Source organism: Leucoraja erinacea, chromosome 7 (assembly GCF_028641065.1).
Source record: "Leucoraja erinacea ecotype New England chromosome 7, Leri_hhj_1, whole genome shotgun sequence".
NCBI lineage: Eukaryota > Metazoa > Chordata > Chondrichthyes > Rajiformes > Rajidae > Leucoraja > Leucoraja erinaceus.
The window spans coordinates 29,515,467-29,539,433 of record NC_073383.1 but is presented as its reverse complement, the minus strand read 5'-3'; the positions used below and the strand labels follow the sequence as shown (position 1 = coordinate 29,539,433).

The following is a 23,967-nucleotide window of genomic DNA, read 5'->3' as shown; positions in this document are numbered from 1 at the left end:
AGTGTAAACGGGTGATCAATGGTCGGCGTGGAATCAGTGGACCAAAGGGTTGATTCCATGCTGTATCTCTAAAAACCATCACAGCAACCATCTCCAATAAAACCCGCAAAGTTAAACATTTTTTAATTTTGTATTTTATATAAAAGGCATAACATTTTTTAATGTTTAGTTACTTTTAATACATTTTAGTAATAATTATGAAAATGACCTGTTTACATGAGTAATATTTAATTTGACAAATGGGAGCTATTACATTTTAAAATAGGGTAAATCTTTCTTGGCATCATAAATAAATTAGTATTGACTCATAAATCACACTTCATTGATAATCCAATCACTATGAACAAGGTACATTTAATATACAATTTTAGGACAGTACTGAACATTATCAATGCACCATAACAATACAAGTACAGTAGTTGCAATTGAATTGCATTAAAATTAAGATTTATTTTGACAGGTCACAGTTAAGTATTTTTACTTATGAAATTACATGCATTATCCTGGAAATGGATTTTGAATGAAATATTATAAATTAATATCAGACTGTTCCATTTATCTGACAATGTTCATACAAAGTAGGAATTCTATTCTTGGATAAGAGATACTGTATGCTTACATAACATGGTTCAATCCTATTTTAACAGCCCAAGTTGTTTCTTGATGAACATTGACACAATTTTCTGTGGACGCCTTTGGTACTCGAGCAGAACTTCATGTGGAGATGTAATCTGGTCACCGTCAAACCGATTTAGTAAAGTCACACAGACAATAGCAGCTAAAAGGAAAGAAAAATCTTCAGTAATACGTAGCACACTTTAAAATGCTGATTTTGTCATTTTCAAAATGTGTATTTGATATGTATTGTTTTGTATCATAAATAAAAATTATCAATTGCTTCCAAAGTTTTGTTACTTTGTGGTGAATTTATAATTAATTAGACCAAGTGCGGACCCGTTGGGTCCGGTTCCCCAAGGCAATATTCCACCACTGACCCATAGCCCACAACTGTGCAGGCGCTGAGGGGTTCCCCGTTGTGAGGTCAGAGATCCCCGTTGTAACGCGAGTCACGGCAACCCTCCCCCAACTGCGCCTCGCCATCCCTCTTCCTACCCATATCCTCTTCCATTCCCCCTCATCCCCCAGCACTCCCTCCTCCTCATCTTCACCCTCCCTTATCTTTCCCCTCTCATCCTCCCCTCTCCCTCCCTCTATTTTATCCTACCCTCAGTCACTCCTTCCCTCCATAACCTCTCTCGTTAAAGTTCAAGTTCAAATTTATTTGTCACCTGAAATGTAATTTCCCATGCAGTGTTACAATTAAAAAAGGACACAATGCACAACATAATTCAACACAGACATCTACCACAGCATTCTTCACTGTGGTTTGAGGCAATACAGTTCAGACAGTCCTCCTCCTCCCTTGTTTGCCCTGACCATCCGTAGTCGCTGCTACGGATGGCCCGATGTTCAAGCCCTCTGGTCGGGATGGTCGGAACGCCGACGTTGGGACAGGTCGAGCTCCCAATCGGCCACCTTCTTACTTCCTTGGCTTCCAGATGTTGTTAGCCGCAGGCGGTCAGAACTCTTCTCCGGCTACCCCCGGCGAGGGATCGCCCGCTCCACGATGGTAAGTAAAGTCCGCTCCGCCTGAAGCTCCACAGACCGAGGCTCCAGGATATTGTAGACCGCATGTCAGCGGTCGGAGTGCTTCTCCTGCGACCACCGGCAAGGGGATCTGCGATGTCCCCGTTGCACCACTGCTGAAGCTCTGGGCCCGCAATGTTAAGGTCCCCGCTGCACCGCCGCTGAAGCTCTGGGCCCGTGATGTTAAGGTCTCTGGGCCCGCGATGTTAAGGTCCCCGCTGCACCACTGCTGAAGCTCTGGGCCCGCGATGTTAAGGTCCCCACTGCACCACTGCTGAAGCTCTGGGCCCGACTCCGGGAAAGGCCGCACCAAACCAGCTGTAAGGCCGAGAGGTGGGGGGCGAAGAAGCGCCCAGGAAGAAAGTCGCCTCTCCGTTGAGGTAGGTGCCCGAAAACGGTTTCCCCCTATTCCCCCCCATCACCCCCCACACAAAACATACAGAGAAACACTAAAACATACTTTTGGACAAACTAAAAAAAACAAAAAAAGTCGAATCAATGAACCCGCTGCAGGCGAGGCAGCGCCACTGGAACTATTACTCCCCTCCCTACCCCCTGCTCCCCCTCTCCCTGCTCCCCCACTCCTCACCTCCCCTATCCCACTCTCCCACTCTACCTCCTCACCTTCCCCACTGCCCTCCTCTCCATCTATCCCCCACTCCCTACCTCCAACACTCCCCCCCCTCCTCTCCCTCTCCCCCCTCCTCCCCCACTCTCCCTCCTCACCTCTCCCACTTTCCCCTCCCTCTGCCCTCCCTACCCCCCTCCTCTCTACCTCCAACCCCTGCTCCCCCACTCCTCACCTTCCGCCTATCCCACCGCCCCCCCCTATCCCACCGCCCCACCATGAAAATTGCAATGTCTTTTTTTAATGAAATTCTCAATGAAAATCGTGTTTTTTCTTTAAAATAACCTAAACACAATGTTAGCTGTTAATGAAAACGGATTTGATTAAAACAAAGTTTTTTTGAAAAATCACGATTTTTAATGTAAATGAGATTCGGGATCCCATTGTGTCGCATTATGACGTGGACGGGATCCCATTGTGATCCCATTCTCCCCTCCCTACCTCCTCCTCTCCCTGCTCCCTGCCCCCTGCTCCCCCACTCCTCACGTCCCTCCTATCCCCCCCCGCACAATGAAAATTGCGATGCTTTTTTCATACTGAAATTCTCAGTGAAAATCGTGTTTTTTCTTTAAAATAACCTAAACACAATGTGAGCTGTTAATGAAAACGGAAGAATTTGATTAAAATATATATATTTTTTTAGAATAAAATAAATGCCAATGAAAATCATGATTTTTTAATGTAAATGATATTCAGGATCCCATTGTGACGTTGAATGCGGCTGATGGGCAGGGCAAGTAGAAAAGTGGTTTGAAAAGTGTTTTTTGTAAAGTTTAAAATGTCAATAACTTGTAAAATATAACATTAATCTGAACAAAACTTGGTACTGCACACCGCAAGACAATGGTGCGTAAAGTGGGCCAGAAATTGTAGCGCTATCTTGTACTGTTTTGGCAGAGTTTCCGGAACTCACACACACGCACACAAGCAAACAAACAAACAAACAAACAAGATGAGAGTTTTAGTAAAACCAGGTGAGGACCCGTTAGGCCTATTCCCCAAGCCAATGTTCCACCACTGACCCATAGCCCCTAACTGCACAGGCGCGGCTGACGGGTTCCCATTGTGACGCCAGAGATGCCCGTTGTGACGAGAGTCATGGCAACCCTCCCCCAACTGCGCAAACGTGGCCATTAACTGCGACGTTTTTAAAGTTCAAAATGGCAATAACCTGTAAAATATAAGATCAATGTGAACACATCTCACTCTCCCTCTTCACATCTCATTCCCCTCCTCCATTATCCTCCCTCTCCCCACCCTCTACCAACCCTCCTCCGCTTTATCTCCTCACCCCCTACCTCTTTCCCCTCCCCTCCTCCAATATCTCGCCATCCCTCTTCCTACCTCTATCCTCTTCCATTCCATCCCCAAGCACTCCCTCCCCCTCCTCTTCACCCGCCCTCTTCTGTCCCCTCTCCACCTCCACCCCCCACTCCCTCCCTCACCTCTCCCTCCCTCCCTCCTTTCCCCTACCCACAGTCACTCCCTCCATAAATCCCCTCCCCTCCCTACCCCCTCCTTTCCCTCTATCCCCCTCCTCTCCCACTCTCCCTCCTCACCTCCCCCACTTTCCACTCCCTCTCCCTTCCTATTCCCCTCCTCTCCCTCTATCCATTCTTGCTCCCCCACTCCTCACCTCCCCCCATCCCATCCTCCACAATGAAAATCGTGATTTAAAAAAAAAAAAACGAATCCTCCCCCCGTCCCCCCACAATGAAAATCGCAAAAAAAAAATGAGATTCTCAATGAAAATCGCGTTTTTTCTTTTAAAAAAGACCCAAAGCCAATGTTAGCTGTTAATGAAAACGGAAGAATTTGATTAAAACAGTTTTTTTTAGAATAAAAACAATGTCAATGAACATCGCGATTTAAAAAAAATGATATATGGGACCCCATTGTGATGGACTTGTGACCTCGAACGGGCTGACAGGCAGGGCAAGTGGAAAAGTGGTTTATGTAAAGTTTGAAATGTGAATAACGTAAAATATACCATCAATCTGAACACCACACCACAGGACAATGGTGAGTAAGGTGGGCCAAATATTATAGCGCTATCGTGTACTGTTTTGGCAGAGTTTCCAGGTCTCATGCACATACAAACAAACAAACAAACAAACAAGATGAGAGTTTTAGTAATATATAGATACCATGGTACAAAGCGGGTAGATTGCAATTCTGGACTGTTGTACCGACTACAGGATCTCTTAAGTAGTCCCTGTTGGAAGTCGTTAAAGTTTGGGGTAATTGTGAAGAAGGGTCTTCTGGAGGAGGGGTTGAACCTGGCATCAGGCCTCAGCGCTGCACTATGGCACCCAAATACCTTTTTTCTCAATCCTAGCAGTTTTTAGACTTTTAGACTGTAGAGATACAGTGGGGAAACTGGCCCACTGAATCCATGCCGACCCACGGTCATCCCATACACTAGCACTATCCGAAACACTAGGTCACTTTATAATTTTTTTACTAAAGCCAATTAACCTCCAAACCTGCACGTCTTTGGAGTGTGGGAGGAAACTGGAGCATCCAGAGAAAGCCAATGCGGTCACAGGGAGAATGTACAAATGCCGTACAGACAGCACCCATTGTCAGGATTGAACCTGGGTCTCTGGCACTGTAAGGCAGCAAATCTACCACTGTGCCGCGATCTGTTCGAAAAATGGTAAGGCCCCAGTCCTGGCAGGCAAGGACACAGCACCTTGTTATATGTGGCAGTGACCTTAAGTGGACACCATCCTCTCTCCATGGCCCCTGCCAATTCCCAGGGGGTTTCAGTCTGAATAACATGTTTTTCGTCAAAACTCCCGTTCTTTTATCTGCTGCCATGTTAGATATCCTGCGCATATGATAAGAATGTTCCATTGTATAACTAATTTGTTCTGGGAATGTGGCACAAAGGTTAGTCAGCTGACAGTCTTCACTCTGTCAGCATGAACATCATGTGCCTTTGAGTAATTCTGCGACTAATCTAACATAACCTTAAAACTTTAACCAACAGGAATGTTGTGAATAATATTTTGCAAGAATGTTTTGGGCGGCACAGTGACGCAGTGGTAGAGTTGCTGCCTTACAGTGGCAGATACTCGGGTTCGATCCTGACCTCAGTTGCAGTCTATATGGAGTTTGTATGTTCTCCCTGTGACCGCGTGGGTTTTATCTGGGCACTCCGGTATCCTCCCACACTCCAAAGACGTACAAGTTTTTAGGTTTATTGGCTTCTGCAAATTGTAAATTTTCCTTAGTATGTAGGATAGTGCTAGTGTACGGGGTGGGGTGATCGCTGGCCGGCGCAGACTTGGTGGGCCAAAGGGCCTGTTTCCACGTTGCATCTCTAAAGTCAAAAGGAAGAATCTTAAAACATTGAAGATGAACCTACAGATAAAAATCCTACATAGAGCACATTAACACATGAAAGTTTTTACTCATACCTCAAAGGAGCATGGTAAGAAATAAAACCAAAGTAAACATATACGAAACCCAGCTTTGTTTTGCACGAAAGGTGTGTTCCTGGGATGCATTGACATTAAACGATCCATACTGCTTGAAACTCTAGAGGCATCAAACCACTGCAGCTCAATGGGAAACTAGTGCAGTGCCAGCATACCCAATTAGAGTCACCATGTCATACAACATGGAAACAGGCCTTTCAGTCGAACTCATCCATGCTGACCTAGATGCTCCATCTAAGCTAGTCCCATTTGCCTGCATTTGGCTCACATCCTTCTAAACCATTTGTATCCCAGTACCTATCCAAATGTTTTTCGAATGTTGTCATTGTACTTGCCTCAACTACTTCCTCTGGCATTCTCTGAACTTCCTGCCATTAGCATATATGTTTTATGGAGCAAAATTTAAACTCTACCTTTATGGTGAAGACAATAATGGTTTTGAGCTAAAACTTCCAGCTGCAGTTTGCTCTTTTATTGCCTTCTATACTTCCTTCCATGAAAATTGTATTTTCAGAACAAGCTCTGTTCCTTCCTCTAAGGATGATGTTCATATTACTTCATGGTCCTTGAAATTAAATTTCCACCTTTTCGCTTTTCCATAGAATAATGCCCGCATGAAAATAAACAGGCAAGTTTATTTTATGTCAATGGCCAATATGAATAAAAAATCACATAATGATCATATTTCTGAGCCTTAAAACTCTGACAATGAGATACCAATTCAATATGTTACAAGGTTGGGAATTAGAGAAAAAAATAATATCCAGACAAGATCAAAGAAAGCCAAATGTAAAAAAACTAGACAAAATGTGGTCTGCAAGAATTTAAACATCGAATAGTACAGCACAGGAACAAACCCTTTGGCCGACAACACTCGTCGAACATAATGCCGTTAAACTAATCTTCGCCTGATTTACTGATAATTTTCAAATATCTAGAATGATTAATTTATTAAATTTTCCCAAGATAACAGTTAAAAATGTGCCATCTTATTCTGTGCTTACAGATCTGGTACCTTTTAGATCACACCTATGGCACATAGCAGCAAAGACAGTGGACTCCATTTCAATGTTTCTAACACCAGCTCTGTAGGCTTTTTTCAAATAATCCAGTTTCTCCTCATTAGAAAATGAACATAAAGCACCATCCAAACGTCCTTGTCCTGCACCAAACAAAAGGAAAATATAAATGCTTTGTATTTGACTGCTATCTTGGCATGAAGTGACACATGAGACTGCAATCTATTCTCAAAGGGATCATTTGTGTTGTTCCCAGGGTCGAGAATACTTTATAGATATTTTTAGACTTTAGCAATACAGCGTGGAAACAGGCCCTTCAGCCCACTGAGTCCATGACGACCAGAAGTCATCCCGTACACTAGCACTAAGAATAAGGGGTAAAACATTTAGAACGGAGATGAGGAAAAACTTTTTCACACAGTGAGTTGTGAATCCGTGGAATTCTCTGCCTCAGAAGGCAGTGGAGGCCAATTCTCTGGATGCTTTCTCTACAAGAGCTGGTGGAAACAATGGGCCCACGAGAACAATCTTGTATGTGGATCTTGGGTCCTGATAAGTCGAGAGACCATCTAACACCTGCCACATGCAGGAGCTCGGCTCAGTTGGCCCAGATAAGTGTCGGGAGGATAGACACAACGTGCTGGAATAACTCAACGGGTCAGGCAGCATCTCTGGAGAAAAAGGATAGGTGACGTTTTAGGTCAGGACCCTTCTTCAAAGCAGAGACGGGGGGGGAATGGAGAGAAGAAAATGGGAGGCATGGGCAATGGCCAGTGACTCTTGGCTGAATCCACCTTGATTTGTTCTTGATATTTCAATGTAAAATGTATTATCTGATAGAATTAATCTGGCACCCTGAGAACTTTGGAGGTGTGAGACTGGCTGATTTTGCAGACTGTTAGATGTTAGGGTCCATCAATAGTCCAAGCACTTTTAAACCACTTTTTAAAGATGATACTGCATAGTAGTATATATTTTCACGTACCCTCATAAAAATCATGCGTGCACATGGTGTTTCCGATAATAGTGAGATAGCTGCCGATCTCTCGACCACAGTTCAATAATTCTTGTGCCAGATCTTTGTCCAGTTCGGTGCTTCGAGTAATTACTTTCCCCAGAACCACTTGATCAAACTGAGGCTGCAAGAATGAATTTACTGCTGTACCTGTTATAACCACGGTTCCAGGATCCAAACCTGCACAGAACCATTAATCATGGTGTTATAGAATCATACAACACAGAGACAGGCGCTTTGGCCCAACTTACCCACGCCGACCAACATGCCCCATCCACACTTGTCCCACCTGCCAGCGTTTGGCTCATATCTCTCCAAGCCTATCCTATCTATGTACCTGTCCAAATGTTTTTTAAACTTTGTGATAGTACCAGCCTCAACTACCTCCTCCGGCAGCCCGTTCCATACACCCACTACTCTTTGTGTAAAAAAAAAGTTGCCCCTCGGGTTCCTATTAAATCTTTCCCTCTCACCTGAAACCTATAAATTCTATAATAAATTGTCATTCAATAAATGTAATATTTTGAAAGGGAACAGACCATTATATCACATCGTACTTTCTCAGGTTAAATTTGCTCTCAGTGGTAGACATTGCCCAGTCTATCACAGGTACAGACCCTCCCCACCATCGAAGGGATCCATCACAGGCACTGCCTCAAAAAGGCAGCCAGCATCATCAGACCCACACCACCCTGACCATGCTTATATCTCACTGCTACTGAGAAGAAGGTACAGGAGCTTGAGAACCACAGCAGTGCCCTCTGGGTTTGAGAATAGCTTCTTCCAAGCAACCATCCACAATACTATCCTTAGCAACTAGGAACCTCTATTGGCTGTGCCTTTGGTTGCACCATGAACTTTTTGATCATGATCATCATGATTGTTTTGCACTAGTATTACAGTCATTTAATATTTTTGATTATATTTATGTGTGTGTAAATTTTATTGCTTTTACGGGCCTGTTAAGCATGCTGCAAGTAATAACTTAATTCTGATCAGTCTGAAGAAGGGTCTCGACCCAAAACGTCACCCATGCCTTCGCTTTAGTGATGCTGCCTGTCCAGCAAATTTGATCCGATCTTCGATTTAAACAACCATCCGCAGGTCCTTCCTACACAGTAATAACTTCATTGTTCCATTGTCAGTACATGTGACAATTAAACACTCTTGACTCTCCATGTTAAATCTCTGAAAAGTAACACAGCTGAGAGGTAGAAGAGGTCTGAAGAAGCGCTCTGGTCCGGAATATCATCTATTCCTTTTCTCCAGAGATGCTGCCTGACCGGCTCATTTACTCCAGCATTGTGTGTCTATTTTCGGTAAAAAAACAGCATCTGCAGTTCCTTCCAACACAGCTGAGTGGTAGACTGTCTTTAATCTTAGGAGGATTCATACCACCATTCTTGCCTTAAAATTATTTTCATGTTTTGCCGAGTAAAATCTACATCTCCACAATACTTGCACAGGCATGCTCATTCTGTCAACAAACTAATATTCCAGCAATCATTTAAATACAATTTTCTGTTGGTATTTAATACTAGATTTATTTGTGAACATGTGTATTTTAATATTTGTTATAAATATTTGCCATAACTATTTTCTATAAATATTTGCTTGTCATTATAAATGAATAATTGAATTAATCACTATAAATTCATAACTGAATCACTGAACTTTTACACATTTGAAATTTACAGCTCAAAATGAAGTTATAAACATTTTTTTTAAATATTTCATAAGATAATAATTAAACTTATCCTTTCATTAGTCTAAAATTATAATAGTTTACATTAAGGCTATGCCCTCGCAAAAGCTTGGACTGATTATATCGTTCACAAATTAGCAACCGTTGTCAATTTTTGAAGACGTGGTTGGAAATGAGCGCATTCATGAAAAACAGCCACGCATAAGAGTGACCCAGGATGGGAGGAAGGGAGAGAACTTTGTGGGTGGTAATTTAGTGAGGGGGAGGATCTTGTAAAGATACTAATACATGAGGTTGACCTCAATGCTGCCTGGATTAGAAGGTATTGGCTACGAGTTGGATACACTTCTCTGGAGGCCTGATAAAAGTATATAAAATTATGAGAGACTTGGATAGGGTAGACAGAACCTTTTTTCCCAGGGTTGAAATATCAAAGACTAGAGGGTCTAGCTTTAAGGTGAGTGGGGCAAAGTTTAAAGGTAATGTGCGGGGCATGTATTTTTAAACAGAGACTGTGGGTGCTTGGAACGTGCTGGCAGGAGTGATGGTGGAGTGTGCTGCCAGGAGTGGTGGGGATGGAGGCAGCTACGATTTAGAGCCTTTTGGATAGGTACATGGATATGCAGGGAATGGAAGTATATGGACTACAAGCAGGCAGATGAGATTAGTTTAACTTGGCATCATATTCGGTACTGACATGGTGGGCTGAAGGGTCAGTTCTTGTGCTGTGTAGTTCTATGTTCCATGTACCTTCTCTCAGTGAGGGATGGAGGAAGATGGTAGAGACATGGAGAAATAAATGAGACATTTAGGGATTCAGGGTTAATATAATGGAGACCAGCGATCAATGAGAAGGCACAGAGAGAGCAAATGAATAGTGGTGCCTTGGCTGTGAATCTATAAAGTCAGAGGTACAGTATATGTTCGATATTGATCGCATGTTAAGCACACACATAAATAAAGTGCATCCAGTGTGTGCTGAATGTTTTTCAGGTTGGTTCATTTCCTATTGGACCCACCTCCCCGAATGAGTTCTTTGCATTTTAGAATGAAGTTGGAGAGGAAGGGACAGAGAGATTGAGATTTTCTTTACATACCTATACCACCTGATGTTCCCAGTCTTATAATGGTGACGTCACGACACTTGGCATGGTGAAGTAACTTGATGAGTTCATGAAGCATGATTGATATAGATGGCACACCCATTCCATGCTACAAGCAAAAAACAAATTGAATCAACGTTATTTTGGATTGAGTTTAGTTTAGAAATACAGCATGGAAACAAGTCTGAAGAAGGGTTTCGGCCCGAAACGTCGCCTATTTCCTTCGCTCCATAGATGCTGCTGCACCCGCTGAGTTTCTCCAGCTTTTTTGTGTGCCATGGAAACAAGCCCTTTGGCTCACTGAATCCACACCGACCAGTGTTCACCTGTACACTCGTTCTATTCTACACTAGGGACAATTTACAAAAAACAATTAACCTACAAACCTGTACGTCTTTGGTATTGTGGAGGCACAAGAGACTTCATGTGCTGGATTCCTGAGAAAATAACTAACTGCTGTAGGAACTCAGCGGGTATGGCAGTATCATCTGGCAATAGCATCAAAAACCAACACCATCCTGGCCATGCTCTCATCTCGCTGCTACCATTGGGAAGAAAGTACAAGAGCCTAAAAACTGTGAATGGGCTCTTCTTAGCAACCATCAGACACGCCACTAACCTCAGAAACTATGATCTATTATCGACTGGTTGCACTAACATCTTCTGTTTTGCACTATAGTGGTTTGGTTACCTAGTATTACTGATTATTAGTTTATTGTACTATTCATTGTGGAGTCATTGAATTAATAGAATAGTACAGCACGGCCCACAATGTTTGCGCTGACCATGATGCCAAGTTAAACTACTATTATCTGTCTGTACATGATCCATATTCCTCTATTCCTTGCGCTTCCATGTCCATATTTAAAAGCCACTTGAACGCCACTATCATATCTTCCTCCATCACCACTGCTTTCCAGGCCCCCACCACTCTCTGTGTAAAAAAACCTGCCCCACACATCTCCATTAAACTTTCCCTCTTTCACCTTACAGCTATGCCCTCTAGTGGTGGATATTTCCACCCTGGGGAAAAAGGTTCTGACTGTCTATCTTATCTATGCCCCTCATAATTTTATGTGCTTCTATCGGGCCTTCCCTCAACCTCCGCTGTACCAGAGAAAACAATCCAAGTTTATCCATCCTCTCATCGTAACTGAAACCCTCTAATCCAGAGAGCATTCTGGTAAGCCTCCTCGCCACCCTCTCCAATGTCTCCACATCCTTTCTGTAATGGGGCGACCATAACACTCTATACTTCAAATGTGGCCCAATCGAAGTCTAATGGAGCTGTGTCTGTAAAGCTGCAACAAGTAAGAATCTTATTGTTTTGTTGCCCGTACATATGACAATTAAACACTCTTGACTCTTGGAATGTGCGAGAGTACATTGGATTAGAGTCATAGAGTCAGAGTGATACAGTGTGGAAACAGGCCGTTCGGCCCAACGTGCCAACACCGGCTAACATGTCCCAGCGACACTAGTCCCACCTACCCTTTCCTATAACAAGGTGCCCAAAACTGAACAGAATACTCTAAATGCGGCCTCACCAAGATCTCATACAACTGCAACATGACCTACCAACTTCTATACTTAATACTCTGACTGATGAAGGCCAATGTGCCAAATGCTTTTTTTGCCACCCTATCTACCGGCGACTCCACCTTCCAGGAACCTGCACTCCTAGGTCCCTCTGCTCTACAACACTCCCCAGAGCCCTACCATTCACTGTGTAGGTTAGTGTAGGTTTAGTGCAATTGGGAGCTTGATAGTCTGTGTGTGCTCAGTGGGTCAAAATGTGTCCATCATATAAAATGATATACGTACTTGTACTGTGCGTCCTAAATCTCTAAAACTTTGTTTCTTCAGTTAAGTGAATAGCTGCATACCAAACAGATTTCGATGACTTCTCTCGGAGGTTTCTGAGATTTTAGACATTCCCTATGGATTCTATGAGGTACAATGAGGGGAATGAGTAAATCAACTATGATCTACTATGGACTGTTTTTGTTTGCACTACAGACTTTGGTTTTACACTGTTATGCTCTGGTTATCTTGTATTAACAGGAAGATAGGTTCTTACTGAATACAGAGTTAGTGATTGTCCTATAACATAATCAGTTTAGATACTACTTTGGCATTGGGCTTGGCTTTCTTTGTTGAGTGTTTATCCTGGTGTTATAGTACGTACTTTGTGTTTTGACAGTAATTTATTGATTATTCATTTATTGTATTATTGGTTATTGTATATTTATTTGTGTTATTACTTTAATGGACCTAAAGCTACAGCAAATAAAAATTTAGTTCTGCTATTGCCTGAAGAAGAGTCCCAACCTAAAACATCCTCTGTCCATTTCCTCGTATGAATACTGCCTGATCTGCTGAGCTCCTCCAGCAGTTTGGTTTTTATTTTGTTACATTAGATATTGTTGACCTCACTGTTAATCTGAAGACAATGTTACTTATTTATTGGCTTGGCCTAGTAAGCCTTTGTGCCATCCAGCAGTTAATCTGCTTATGAAGTATCATTTTATATGATAGATGCCAAGAGGATATAATGAGATGCAGATTGCTTAAATATGTCTTTATATTACATGATTACTTTAGACTTTGGAGATACAGAGTGGAAACAGTCCCTTCAGCCCACCAAGTTCTTGCCGACCAGCGATCATCCCCAACACTAACACTATCCTATATACTAGGGACAATTTACAATTTACAGAAGCCAATACACCTACAACCTGCAAATCTTTGGAGTGTGGGAGGAAACCGGAGCACCCGGAGAAAACCCACATGGTCACAAGGAGAACATACAAACTATGTACAGACAGCACCCAAGGTCTGGCTCGTACCCGAGTATCTGGCGCTGTAAGGCAGCAACTCTACCGCTGCGCCACTGTGCTGCCCTGTGGTACAGCAATTAAACTGCAATTTAAAAAAATGCAAGTTTCCATGTGAGGTAAGAGTGCTTTGTATCAGATCAGTAAATGCATGCTTACACACCCGGCATAATCCCCCACTGGAATATCAATTTTCATAACTAATCTCCCACGTTGAAAGTGCCATACTATGCAATTTGCAGTTACAACCTGTCGTCTCGTGTATTAATTCTGATACCGATTGAGGCAGTGAATTTTACCGACTACGTCTAAGGGTTCTCATGAATATATTTTAAGATGGGTGACGAATTAATTTATTTTCAATTACTAGCCCCAGCTGACATTAAATAATCCCTTTGTCCCAACCAAATGATCGCAGGCAGACCACATCTGTTATCGTCCAGACTTCCTTAGAAGGTTGAGGAGATTCAGTGTATCGCTGAATATGGAAGTTGCATCATGGCCTGCTACAGTAACTTGAATGCCCAGGAATGAAGGAGACTGCAGGCACCGCCCGATCCATCACAGGTACTGACCTTCCCACCATCGAAGGGATCTACAGGAGGCGCCATCTTAAAAAGGCAGCTAATATCGTCGAAGACCCATATCCCCCTGGCCACACCCTCATTCCGCCCAGCAAGAAGAAGGTACAAGAGTCTGAAAACCATGACCACCAGGTTCAAGAACAACTTCTCCCCAGGCCCTTAAATACTGCACAACACTAACCTCTACTATGGCCTTCTGTTTATAGCTCCACAAGGTGTCAATGGCTTTTGTACACCTGCTGACCTCATCAGATTGAACACATTCAGTGTTATAGCTTATTATTGTGCTGAATATCTCTACAATATTTGGAGTATTTATAAACTCTGTATTTGGGAAAGGCACCACAAACATCACATCTTAAAATAAATTCAAATCCACCTAGGTTGACATCAAACTCTTTAGAAGCAAAAGATACCAGACACTGGTTTCCTGCGGACAATTGTGCTTGGCATAATAGAAATGCTGGTAAAGAGATGATTGAGATGAGTTACAGTATTTATGTAATCTGAATGCCTGGTAATGGAGTGCTCAAGGAGGTATTCCATTGTAAGCTGCAGCTACATAATTGTTCCAATGGTAGTCAGGCCAGAATGTCCCAGGATTGTCTAAAGTGAATCGAAAAATATGAAATAAAACAGAAAATGGTGGAATTAGCACGTTAGGCAACATCTGTAAAGGGGAATTAAAAAAACGGCCTAAAATAAGAATTCTTGTCCACAAACTGACGACTCCTGTTGCAATTTATGAATATAATGTTGTCAATGTTGAATAAGTTTGTAAACAATATACTCAATAGATAATATAATAAATAAAACATAATTTAAAAAAAATAATAATAATAAATAGATGACAATATATGGCAGCAGAGTGGCGCAGTGATAGAGTGGCTGCCTACAGCACCAGAGATCCAGGTTCGATCTTGACATACGGAGTTTGTACATTCTCCCTGTGACCATGTGCGTTTTCTCCGGGTGCTCCGGTATCCTTCCACATTCCAAAGACGTGCAGATCTGTAGGCTCATTGACTTCTGTAAATTGTCCGTAGTGTGTAGGATAGAACCAATGTATGGGGATCACTGGTCGGTGTGGACTCGTTGGGTCGAAGGGCCTGTTTCCAAGCCGTATCTCTGAACTAAACTAAGCAAAGCCCAAAGTCCCGAGTGTAATCCAGGCAGTTCGTAGATAACACCACCATACTTATAATAAAATAAATCCCACCTCCGTGTGGTCAGTTTAATGGGCCTTGTATCTCTCAACATCTGCCTTACCTGTAGAGAAGTTCCTATGTTTCAATCTGTTGATTCTCAAATGTCAATATGTTTTGCTATTTAATTATGTCGTGGAGCCATGCCAATAAAGTAATTTAATTTGGGTAAGATGTCAACTCTTGATATCTTGTTTCAACTCATTGCCTGAAAATTGATCACACAATCTATGTCATTATTTATTCATAACTCTGTGAAATCATGAACCAAAACCAAAGTGAATTATCTGGAGAAAAATACCTCTTTTATTCTTCAAGACCAGTTCTTATTTTAACCGGCTCAAGTAAGGCCAGTGATTAAAAGAAATACTGCAGATGCTGGAAATCCGAATTAAAAACAGAAAATACTGGAAATATACAACTGGTCAGGCAGCATCTGTGGAAGGTGAAACGGGGTTCATGTTTCATGTCAATGACCCTGCGTACGGGTAGCTTGATATTTCTGGAGAGGTGTAGAAACATGAGAGAACGTGGAGAAAACTGCAATTTAGGCAGGTAATACTTCTTCACTGAAGGGAATTACTTATTGAAGCTACGAAGCATCCCAAAGCCTGTATTTTCCTCAGAAGACTAAGGAAGACTATTACTCGTCTGCAGATGCCATGTATAAAGCATCCCATTGGAATGCATCATAGCTTGATTTGGGAACAGCTCTGCCCAAGACCACAAGAAATTACAGATTGTTGTTGATGTAGTCTAGACACAGGCCAGACCTCCCACCATCGACTCCATCCATACTTCACCCTGGAGCTAGGGTGTAGTCCTGGTCTTCCAACCTACCTTCCTCACTGCAGACCTTGGACTTTCTGTAACTGTAATTCTGCAACATTATACTCTGGTATTTTTCTCTTTGCACTCCCTGTTGTACTTGTGGACAGCTTGCATGTACATATATATATTGATTTCACTAGATAGCATGCAAACAAAGCTTTTCACTGTATCTCGCTACATAGTCATAGAGTTATGTAACATGGAAACAGGCATTTTGTCCAACTTGCCCATGCCAACAAGATGCCCTATCTACACGATCCTGTGCGTGGCCCAAATCCCTTTAAACCTTTCCTGTCCATGTACCAGTCCAAGTGTCTTTCAAATGTTGCTATAGTACTTGCCTCAACCACCTCCTCTGGCATCATGTTTCATATACCCACCGCCCATATACCCAACATCCCAGTGACAATAACAAACCAAACCAACACCAGAGCTAATTTTACCACCACAGAATATCAGAAACGGCAGGAAAGGTCATCTACACATCTATTCCATTTACTCACATTTATGGACAACACAGGGCCTGTTTTATACATGCTATATCTGTCTGTTCCTGCACAAATGTCCCGAATGTCACTCCCATCTCCAGTTAATCCAAGTTCCGTGTACATAAACTCTGCAAAACCTCTCATTCGATTTGCACTCCCACCGACACAAACAAACTGAAAAACACAAGGTTACATTTCAGGTCTAATATTACATCAATTCGATAATAGTCATAGAGTCGTACAGCACGGAAACAGGCACATGAGCCCAACTTGCCCACGCCGACCAAAATGCCCCATCTACGCTAGTCTCACCTGCCTGCACGTGGCCATTATCCCTCTAAACCTTTCCTATCCATGTACCTGTCCAAATGTATTTTTAAATGGTGTGATAGAACCTGCCTCAACTACCTCCTCTTGCAGCAGATTCCATACACCCACCGCCCTTCATGTAAAGTAATTGCCCTTCATGCAAACAAGATGGCGTCCAAGCCAAGCAACTTTTTGTGTGTTGGTCACGGAAGTGGATCTTATATCACATGTTACAATCGCTCCACTCTTAAATCTCCACTACACCAACAACAGCATTTCTCACTTCCTGTACATGGTGGATGGCTCGATTGTAATCAAGTATTATCTTTCCGCTGTCTGATTAGCATGCAACAAAAGCTTTTCACTGTATCTCGGTAATTGTGACAATAAACTAAACTAAATGAAACTATTAAATCTTTCCCTCCTCACCCTAAACCTATACCCGCTGGTTCTTGATTCCCCTACTCTGGGTAAAATACTGTGCATTTACTCTATTCCTCTCATGAGGAATTCCTTTCATAATCTTATGTTTTAACTCAACCCACAATTTCCTTCAAAGTATATATTTTGGATGCATGCAGTGTTGATCCTTGTGGCAGAAGCAGTCTCAAACACACTGCTGAACTGAAAGCATCCAGGTTATTTTTAGTGAGAAATATTATTAATGTTTTCAACATTTGTTGAACTAGTCATTTTACAACTGTTGAAAACAGGATATAAATGTAAACACAAATGGAACCCCTATGCAATCCCACTGTGAAGGCTCATGCCAGCAATGGGTGGGGAATAGACTGCGTTTCCTGTCCATTCCACTAGTGTCACCACTTCCCAAACTGGCTGAGGCAGCATCCACAAATACCACTGCCTGAGCTTGTTTTTGTGGTCTCTCAGTGGAATATCAAATGGGTGCCATTAGCATGGAACCGTATGGCATCACGTGGCACTGTTTACAGTCATTCCACAAATAACAGTACAGCACAGGAACAGGCCCTTTGGCCCATGTTCATGCCGAACAGGATGCCAAAACCAACTCTTATCTGTCTGCATATAATCCATATCCCTCCATTCCCAACATATCCACATGCCTAAATAAAAGTCTCTTAAATGGCACTAATGTATCTTCCTCAACCACTACCCCCGATAGCGCAATCCAGGAATTCCCCACCCTCTATGTAAAAGACGTCCTGCACATCTCCTTTAAACTCTGCCCTCTCACCTTAAAAGTATGTCCTCTAGTATTTGATTATTCCCTTCTGCAAAAAAACGTTCTGACTGTCTAACCTATCCATGTGTCGAATAATTTTATATACAATCAAAGAGTGACATTTGGTTGGAATGGGTAGTATCAGTTTATCAACAAGAGAAATAAAAACCGGCAATCAGTTAAAATAAGATAACTTCAAACTAGTTATTGCTTCTAAATAATTTGATTAAGGATTTAAATATAATTAACATCCAAGTTGAATTAAACGAGAGTCAAGAGTGTTTTATTCTCATGACATTCTTACTTGCAGCCATCAATTAAGACAAATGTAGTTATAGAAAGTAAATATTGTGCTTCCAGTCTTGTGGTCCAAGTTGTAATGATTTTAAAATAACTTTACTTGAAGGAAGCAATAGACAAATAGTTTACATTTATATCTGTGCCTTTGAAATTGTATTAAAACTGTAACAACTGCATTGAATAAGTCATGAAAGCATGGTAGCTCTACAACAGTAATACAATCTACGTAAAATTAAACATTATTAGCAATCCTTACTTGGTGAAGGATCGTAATTGTCATATATTTGTCTCTTGCAGATGATTTTGTCCATTCAATTTAACCTGTGGATTTCTTTAGAATTCAGACACCCATATAAATATAAAATATCCAACTAGTCCCTCCTTTGTGTAAAATGTATTTAACATCTTAATAACTCAGGATGTATTAATGATGGGACACCATTTTCTTTCTATAACAGTACATTTGTCTTCACATCATTGTTTAAATCAAATTGCATGTTAAATTATATTTTAGCATTACATTTGTACAATGCTGTTACTTAATCAATTTATTTAGATGCAACAAATGAACCAAATGCATGCTGCTTTTGCTGCTTTGGTGGTTAGCTTTACTCTTTGCATTGCAAATAACTCTGTACCTTCACATCCCCAAACATTGCTTGAAGATTGTGTGTTTTTGTTCCCAGATCAAAATGATAAAGAACATCTTCAGGCATCGAGGCCAGGTGAGGGTTCTTCACATGCACTGTCCCATTCCTAGAATGATTGAAAAAGCCTCAAGATCACTATTTTCAATTCCATGGTCACATACTGAAAAATATCATGACTTTTGCATTTGTTAGAATAAACAGTTTTACAGCAGCTTTGCATAATTCGATGATATTGTTCAGGCATTTAATTTAACCTAAAAAAAACGAAAATACTCACTCTTCATTGTCACTCCTTTCACTTGCATTTACTTCAGAACTATTCGTTAAAATTGGTGCCATGTGTCCTCTACGTATTAAATAATCTGCAGAAATGTAATGCCGATGTTAATAAAAAGCAAGTGTTAAAGAACGTTATTTTAAAATAGACAAGTACAATTGGTTTGGAATGAAATAACTTACAGTAACAGCCAGTTATCAGATAGAATCAAAATACTTATTCACGTACAATTTATGTTATAATGTCCTTCTGAAGTTTGGGTTCCGGATGTTCCTCATTAGTTTATGGGTCCAAGTACCTCATGTGATATTGACCATTCCATTCTCTGTGGATTGAACTTTGATTTGGAAAGCAGATGATGTGGTTTTTTTTCAATTGGCCTCTTATATTTGCTTAAATATGTTGCCCTGGTACAGTGACAAGTCAAGGCCAGATAATTCAAAATAAACACATCATTTCATGGATGGTTCAGATTACTTTTAAGAGTTATACAGTCATAGAGAGAAACAACATGGAGACAGGCCTACTTTTGAAACAAGGAACTGCAGATGCTGGTTTACAAAACAAAAACCCACAAAGTGCTGGAGTAACAAAATGCTTCATTCCCTGCATATCCATGTACCTGTCTAAAAGCCTCTTAAACGTCACTATGAGATCTGCCTCCACCACCTGAAACCAGGAGACTACACAGTGCAGGATTGAAATGTGTAATAATGCACATTTCTGAAATTGAAATTAGTTTATTTAAGGCCCATTGAGTGTGCTTGGACCAATTGTGGCATTCTAAACTCTTATTTGGTGAGAGACCACCTATTTATTTGACAGGTTGTAACAACCTATATGTTTTTATAAGTAAGGGTAGTTTAGTTTAGTTTATTGTCACGTGCACCGAGGTACAGTCAACATTGAAGACCCTCAGTCTATCTTTAATCGGACGTTACTGGACTTTATCTTGCACTAAACGTTATTTCTTTATCAAGTGTCTCTATACTGTGGATGGCCTGATTGTAATCAAGTATAGCCTTTCCATGGGCAGAGTGAACGTATTATGAATACAAAAACTCTTTGCAAGAAAAGGCTCGTCAACTTCAATTAACTGTTTCTGTCCTTTTGTCTGTCAAAGCTTCCAACATGATTTAGAGCTCGAAGTCCTGATATGTGATAATTTGCATAAACCGTTAGATAGGATGACGGGATAAAGAGGTGGAGAAATCCCACACAAATGGATTGAGTACGAAACAAAGCACAGAATGAGAAAAGATCTCGGTTAGCGAGCAGGGGCCTTCTACAAACCAGAACATTTGTTTAGAAACTATTTTTTTTTTGTTTGATTTTCTTTTGAGATACAGCTTGGAAACAGGTTCACTGTTTGGCCCACCGAGTCCATGCTGACCACCGATCACCCATTTGCATTAGTTCCATGTCATTCTTATTTTCGCTTCCACTCCCTACACACTAGGGGCAATTTACAGAGAACAATTAACTTTCAAACCTGCATTTCTTTGGGATGTGGGAAGAAACTGGAGTACCCAGAGGAAACCAACACGGTCACAGGAAGAACATGCAACTCCTCACAGACAGCACCTGAGGTCAGGATAGAACTCAGGTCTCTGGCGTTGTGCAGCTGTGACTCTACTCGCTACGCCACTGTGCATAGTAAAATGAATAAAAAACACAATATTCATCTATTCCATGTACACAGTTTAAATTTGACCTGTTGCCTACCTACGCTGGAACTTTATGTCACAATATTTGCTACCATAAGTTCTATTTTTATTGTGAAAAGTTCTTATTTTCTTCTATGGCAGATTGACATAACTCCTGTTTGAAGAAATTGATCACATGTCATCTGATTTAGCCTTTCAGCCTTGAGGTCTCTCAGTTTGGCAGACAAGTGGAAATGATAACACTGTAAATAAGCAAATGTTTTTCCCACAGGGTTTGCTGCTGGCATTTCAAGAATAACAAACCAGTTGACTTTTTCCTCGAGGTAGTTGGAAAGAAAATTATAGTTAAAAAATTGCCTTGAATGCCAAAACATTATTATTTTAGAATTTTCTTCCTCTGTCTAGTTTAGTTCAGCATGGAAACAGACCCTTTTAGGGAAACAAGGAAACAAGGAAACAAGGCATGGATCAACCTTGTCGTTTTCCATGACCACCTTTATTGATTGGACAAAAGGAATAGGTGAGGTTTAAGGTCGAGACCCTTCTTCATACTGAAGAAGGATCTCAACCTGAAAAGTTACCTATTCCTTTTCTCCGGAGATTCTACCTGACACACTGAGTTACTCCAGCAGTTTGTGTCTGTCTTTGGTGTAAACCAGCATCTGCATTTCCTTGTGTTTAAGAAGGAACAGCAGATGCTGGAGAATCGAAGGTTACACAAAAAAGCTGGAGAAACTCAGCAGGTGCAGCAGCATCTTAGATGCTGCTGCACCTGCTGAGTTTCTCCAGCTTTTTTGTGTAACCTCTGCATTTCCTTTATTGATTGATTGATTGAAAGATACAGCATGGAAACAGGACCTTCGGCGCACCAAGTCTACAATCCGACCGATCACCGTTCTCACTAGTTCTACGTCATCTCACTTTCTCATCCACTCCCTACACACTCGGGGCAATTTACAGAGGTCAATTAACCTGCAGAGGCCAATTAACCTGCAAACCTGCAGGTTTTCGGAATGTGGGAGAAATAGGAGCTTCCAGAGGAAACTCATGTGGTCACAGGTGAGGTGGGTATTGCTTAGTTGTGCTTAGATGGTGATTGTACAACTATTCAGCCAGATGAAACTTGTACCCTGATCCTCTACTCTCTCGACTCCCAACACAATGTACAATATTGACCAAAAGCAAAGCTTGACACACACCAATGCGAGTCTCTGCCATTGATCACATCAGCATCATTCAGATGCACACACCAATGCGAGTCTCACCGTTCTGGATAGTTCTACGTCATCTCACTTTCTCATCCACTCCCTACACACTCGGGGCAATTTACAGAGGTCAATTAACCTGCAAACCTGCAGGTTTTCAGAATGTGGGAGAAATACGAGCTACCAGAGGAAACTCATGTGGTCACAGGTGAGGTGGGTATTGCTTAGTTGTGCTTAGATGGTGATTGTACAACTATTCAGCCAGATGAAACATGTACCCTGATCCTCTACTCTCTCGACTCCCAACACAATGTACAATATTGACCAAAAAGCTTGACACATTTTTCAGTTCATTGATGCACACACCAATGCGAGTCTCTTGGATTAGTGATATGATTAGTGCCACAATTAATCAATTCAAATGTCCAGATGTATACATTCTAAGTGCTTGGTCACCTTTACAGAGGAGTGCATCTTTAGACTTTAGATTTTAGAGATACAGTGTGGAATCTACGCCGTGGAAAAGCTAATCCAGCCCAACTCCTTTGACCACAAGTCCATTGATGGATCCTGTGGCATGGTTCCCTGAGCAGAACTCACCAACAAGCACCAAGACCTCGCTTGGCTGGCAGTGAGAGGGGCACTCCCAGTCAGATCCTTCCTGCTCCGGCTCTTTCTCCCAATGCACGCTGCCCTCGGGACGGCTGCTGTGGGCGGGAAACAGTTGCCCACCTCTTGACAGAGTGTGGATTTGCGAAGAGTGTCTGTAGAAGGTTCCAAGGGTCCTTGTCATGGTTCATCCTGAACAGCTCCGTAACAGAGAACTCTCTGATTAGGAGGCTGTTCCCAGGGACACACTCAGAGATGGACATCAAGTGTTGCTGGAAGACCGTCAATTCAGTGAAAGGCTGTCTTTGGTCTGCCCGAACCTTGTTGGTCTCCCAGCAGAGCGAGATGTCCATCAGGGAATGTTGCCGACTGGCCTGCTGCAGACTGCAGGAGTACGAGCTGTGGGAAGCACTGAAGCTTGGTGCACCCAATGCCAAGGCTCTGTGAGGAGGACTACAGTCTAGGGTCCTTCTGCTGCTGCACATTGGGGGGCAGAGTCCGGTGGGGACACCCATCAGCCCAGTTCAGTTTTATTTGTCATATGTAGGTTGACACAGTGTCAACGGTACAATTTTATAACACTAGCGATATTGAATATAGAGCCACTAACAATGTATTATTTGTTTCCCTTCAAACCAAATCAGATGAATGTCAATTGTTTGTATCTGACTTTGTTTTACTTCAAAGACTCATTTGTTTAATTTTGAAAATAAACTTTTCATGTTCATGTCATAGGAGCAGAAGTAAGCCATTCGGCCCATCTAATCCACTCTGCCATTCAATCATGGCTGACCTATCTTTCCCTCTCAAATCCATCCTCCTGCTTTCTCCCCATAACCACTGAAGCTTTTACTAATCAAGAATCTGCCAATCTCCACCTTAAAAATACCCAATGACTTGACAGCTGTCTGTGGCAATAAATTCCATAAAGTCACCACCATGTGACTAAAGAAATTCCTCCTCATCTCTTTTCTAAAGATACATCCTTTTATTCTGAGGTTATGGCCTCTGGTCCTGGACTCTCCCACTAGTGGAACCATCCTCTCCACATCTACTCTATCCAGGCCATTTATTATTCAGTAAGCTTCAATGAGGTCCACCTCATCCTTCTAAACTCCAGCGAGTACAGGTCCAGTGTCCACAAATGCTCATCATATGTGAACCCACTCATTCCTGGGATAATTCTCGTAAATCTCCTCAGGACCCTCTCCAATGCCAGCACATCCTTCCTCTGATAT

At 41.9% G+C, this 23,967-nt stretch overlaps 2 protein-coding genes across 5 annotated transcripts in view; one reads left to right on the top strand and one right to left on the bottom strand.

Annotated features, from left to right (window-relative positions):
- LOC129698808 (coiled-coil domain-containing protein 148-like) overlaps positions 1–785 on the top strand; it is a 66,107-nt gene extending 65,322 nt beyond the window's left edge. For all 3 annotated transcript variants that reach the window (XM_055638098.1, XM_055638097.1, XM_055638100.1), the window contains one exon: positions 648–785. The gene's annotated coding sequence lies outside the window, so the exon portion shown is untranslated. The remainder of the gene's footprint in view (positions 1–647) is intronic.
- upp2 (uridine phosphorylase 2) lies at positions 335–19,740 on the bottom strand. 2 transcript variants are annotated; one of them, XM_055638112.1, is made up of 8 exons: positions 19,431–19,740; positions 19,249–19,333; positions 18,960–19,077; positions 16,524–16,682; positions 10,558–10,672; positions 7,726–7,935; positions 6,737–6,883; positions 335–778 (listed from the first exon to the last, which is right to left on the bottom strand). In XM_055638112.1, exons 2-8 carry the CDS (start codon positions 19,308–19,310, stop codon positions 636–638), a joined length of 954 nt encoding a protein of 317 aa, XP_055494087.1. In that variant the 5' UTR covers positions 19,311–19,333; positions 19,431–19,740; the 3' UTR covers positions 335–635. The 2 variants fall into 2 exon arrangements, with proteins under 2 accessions (XP_055494087.1, XP_055494086.1); XM_055638111.1 differs by having other exon boundaries at positions 19,477–19,739.
- Positions 19,741–23,967: the final 4,227 nt, after the last annotated feature.

Excerpts from the sequence above, each read along its gene's own strand:
- upp2 (XM_055638112.1), bottom strand. The coding sequence starts at position 19,310 with ATGGCACCAATTTTAACGAATAGTTCTGAAGTAAATGCAAGTGAAAGG. Across the intron at positions 19,078-19,248 it reads GAAAGGAGTGACAATGAAGA|GAATGGGACAGTGCATGTGA; the intron begins GTGAGTATTTTC and ends CAATCATTCTAG. Across the intron at positions 16,683-18,959 it reads CAATGTTTGGGGATGTGAAG|TTTGTTTGTGTCGGTGGGAG; the intron begins GTACAGAGTTAT and ends TGTGTTTTTCAG.